Source organism: Pundamilia nyererei, unplaced genomic scaffold (assembly GCF_000239375.1).
Source record: "Pundamilia nyererei isolate P.nyererei 1_Seehausen unplaced genomic scaffold, PunNye1.0 scaffold00029, whole genome shotgun sequence".
NCBI lineage: Eukaryota > Metazoa > Chordata > Actinopteri > Cichliformes > Cichlidae > Pundamilia > Pundamilia nyererei.
The window spans coordinates 1725107-1729269 of NW_005187430.1; the positions used below are offsets into that span (position 1 = coordinate 1725107).

General features: G+C 39.0%; 1 protein-coding gene across 1 annotated transcript in view; it reads left to right on the forward strand.

Moving 5' to 3' along the window:
- Positions 1–4163, forward strand: part of sgpp1b (sphingosine-1-phosphate phosphatase 1b) — a 24988-nt gene that overhangs the window by 8948 nt on the left and 11877 nt on the right. The window contains exon 2 of the mRNA XM_005728583.1: positions 3820–3909. Coding sequence (XP_005728640.1) covers positions 3820–3909 — 90 coding nt within the window. The remainder of the gene's footprint in view (positions 1–3819; positions 3910–4163) is intronic.

Below are 4163 nucleotides of genomic sequence, written 5' to 3' on the forward strand. Positions count from 1 at the left end.
GTGGGAGAATACTGAGAAAACTCAGCATTGAGGCTCAGCAAGCAGTGTGCAGGGAACCACAACCCACAGAAGAAAGCTCACCATGTCCATAAAGCTTTACATGAGGCAACCGCCACACCACTGCTGTGGTCACAGACACGAGGCCAGAGTGGATATGCAGACATGAACCAGAGACACGTTTTGTGTTTACGGGCAGCCAGAGAACGGTGTTTGATGGTGTCCTCACAGCCCCCGCCCCCCTCATGAAGTTCAGCTGATTTTTCTCAGTCTCAGTGTCAATCTGTGTGTCAGGCTCCTGCATCTGACTTGGCTTCACAGCTAATCCACACACATAAAGGCGCTTTATTTTTCAACCAGAACCTCCCTCTCCGCTGACCCCATTCTTGAAAAAGGTCTTAGAGTTTATAATTGAAAACTCACTGGTTAAAAAGACACCTGTAGAAGAGTCTCGCGGGAGTCTTGCTAAATGTAGGATATGCTTTAAAGAGTTGCCTTTCTGGTGCAATATTGTACTTTGTCCTCAAGAAAGATGCCTACTGCTCACTCTGAATGTGGATGGCTAAAATATAATTCCAGTGTCTGTTAGGCAGGTGTTTGGTGTTTTTGATATGTTTATAATGTATAATGTTCTGCATCCTAATGTAGCATGTTGACAATTATGGATCTACTGATGTAGTATTTCTCAAGTCAGAACTGGACTAATATCCATCCAAATACTGGATTAGTAGATTGGCATTAGTCCAGCTCTGATTTGAAGCTGGATGAGATATTGTCACCAATGTTGCCACCTATGGCTATTCAGTTCAGTTACATTTTGCTTACTGCATAGAGCATCAGCAGCAGTGCACCGTTAACGCTAAAGAAAACAGTGTTTGGAAACCAGAACACATCCAAAATTATTGTGACAGTGTGCAATGAACTTGAGTCTTGTTGCCATTTAAATATTTGCTTTAAAGATGGGAACCAGATCTGTAGACAGTCAAAGTCAGTTCTTTGCAGCTTTGGTGCATGAAGGAGCAGTAAGAATCTACTGTCAGTTTATGATCGAATCAGTTGAAGTTAATACTACGATTAAGTGTGATAAATAGGCAAAAACCACAAAGCTGTTGCAAATCAATTGCTGTTTACATACAGATATTTACATTAAAATACTTTCAGTCAAATAAGAACCTCATAGAGCTGAAACAGAAATTGCTCCATAAATACTGAAGTAATTGATTTAAGTGCAAAATGACAGTTGCTTGGAAATCTTGTTTATATATAGGAATGTAACCAGAGTACAACCAGATGGCAGCCTTGTTAAGTCGAGTCCCCTATTGCAGAGAGACCCATTGCAGATGAGCTGCGCTCATCAATCACCCAGACTGACTCACATTAATTGCAGTTGCATTAGTTGGCAATATGTCTGTGTCTATAAATTGAATTTGGACACAGGTTGTGTCCAACCTAGTAGCTTGTCCAAGTGCCTTGAGTTCAGAAGTGTTTGAGGGTGTTACATGCTCAACCTCTGGGAAACCACTTGGTCACTGCAACTATTTGCTGTCAGTCGCTGAATGCAAAGGAATTCAGTGCAATCACCGGGCAACCACTAATGTTTCCTGGTCACAAGGAGGTTCCCATTTTTATCTACCGTGACTGAGGAAACTAAGAGCAATGATTTAGATGCTAGTGAAGTTCACTGCATAACAAAAATAAGTCCTGCTTGGTTTCCACAAATGTCATAAGTGTGAGTAGAAGGTTTGCTTTAGTGTGCCATTTGGTTCATTTTAAACCCACTGATCTCTAGTGTGCAGGGTCAGCCTTTAAGTTTAGTTAGTATACTGTTGTCATGAAAAATAATCAAAAACACAGTAACTTGTGCCCTCTGACAGCCTACGTGGACATTAAAAACCCCACTAAAGATAGGGATGAACCGCAATTATATACACAAATATATGCATATGATACTTTGCAGTGAGAGCATACGTTTGAATAAAGGTGCTGCTGTGGTTAGCTGTGGTTTGTCTGCAGTAGCTACACTTTTAGGAACAAATCATATCTTTTATTACAAAAACAGTTGGTTCCATAAATTTTAAATGGAGAAAGTTGGAGTAAAATGTATTTTTACTATCAGTCTCTGTTACGTGCCATGACCCAGAATTTCACACTGGTGCCAGTCATTAAAAAAAAAAAAAGCCCAAGAAATGCAACAAAACCCTGATAAAAGCTCTTTCAGGTTTGTTAGAATGTGTTTAAGCCAGCTGTCTCATAGCTGTATATTTAGTAATGTTTCTGCCTCATCTGCAGTGAGCAACTGTTTGCAGTATCACAGGATTATTCACTGGAAATTGGTGTCAAGTGTGTCACCCCATAAATCAGTATCTTATCTCTGTTTAATCAGCCTTCACCAAGCACCATCAGGTAGCTCTCATGATTCATTTTCCCCTAAAGGCCAGAGTGCTGGGAGATGCTGTGATGTTGTGGGATTAGTACTGTAATTCTGTTCTGAGAGAGGAAATATGAGCCATCTGAACTCAGAGTATCCACAGCAAGGAACGCAAAAGGTTTTTAGCAAGTGTGCAAACCTCAGCAGCTCACTGTATCCTCTGCCTTCTCTTCCAGTCAAACTGTCACTCATTGTGTCTTTTCTCAGTCTTTCTGCATGCTGAATCTGTGGATGCTCTGATCCAGTTAGGCTTCGGGTAACTTCTAATACCAAATACTGACCCAAAACCAGCATCAAATGAAAAAGCTGGATGCCTCACTGCGAGGAAAGACTTGTAATCATTCTTTTCTCTGCAAGGTACCATAAGGCCCAACTTAAACAGTGCTTTCCTAACTTTGTATTACAAATAAGTACATACTGGAATATAAATGTACTGAATTGGTATTTATTAGTAAATTAATAGAAATTTAGTGATGTACATAGAACTGCACCTACAAACATAACTTCCGGAAATTAAAATTAGCAAGCGATACCTCAATGCTGATTCAGGTGGAACAACAGAAAACAGCCCTTTGACTTTGGACATAATTACATCTTTATGGTAGGCAACCAAGATTGTACCATAAACTTCGTTGACATTCAAATTGCTTGAACATAAATATATATATATTTTTTAAATGTCCGATAGATACTTTAGCTAGTTGGTAGTTGCCATTAGGTATTTTTTTTCTTTTCCTTTTTTCAAATCCTATTCATCTGTATTCAAATTTCTATGTGTTTCTTTTATATTTTATGCCTTACATAAAGCTGTTATTTTGTGTTGTTCAAAGGTGTTATACAAGTAAACACGCCTTGGCTCCCTCCTCTCAATGCTGCAGGCCAGGAGCATCTGATAAGGAAGTGGCAAAATTGCTGAAACATTTATGAGGACATTTGAGTCTGGTACACATTAGCAGATAATCATGTCCACTACATCACAGAAACATTTTAAGGCTCATTATAAGCTGCAAACTGAACAAGTTCTGGATGAAATTCTACTCCCACGACATGAGTTCTTTTGTTGACATGCAAATACAGAACAATAAACACAAATTTGATAGGTTAGCTTTGATACAGTGACTTACTGACAGATACAGTAGTGCACTTTTTGATGTAAAGCAAAGCATGCTCACGCAGTGCAGTTCAGAATACACTTTGTTTTTTTATTTGTATTTTGCACTACATGCCTTAAATATTGTGTCATGCATAATTAGTTGTTATTGTAAAGTAAAAATATTAAACATGTATATGTATGTATATGTGAAGATTTATTTGCTTCTGTGTTTCACCATCATAAATTCAGTTTTTTTAGGCTTTTTAGATGTCTTTAAACTTTTTTCCTTTCACCTCCACAGTACCCGTCCACACTGGGATTCATCTTGGCTCTCTGCTGGTGTCTGCTGGTTTGTTCCAGCCGAATCTACATGGGAATGCATTCGGTGCTGGTGAGTGTGATCGATCTCTTACACACACACAAACACAGACTTGTAGTCTTGCCAAACAAAGGACATGTTTAATATCATCTTGTGTTTTTAAACATCATAGCAGGTCTGTTGGACGAACAGGAACAGTAGTGATTTGTACCAGTGTGTGGGCACGTAGTTAAGGTTAACTGTTAACTGTGAGAAGTCGTCATCTCAGGGCATGCTGCAGAGTAATGCAAATGTATGGTTATGAGGAGTATAATGAAGGAGTAAGT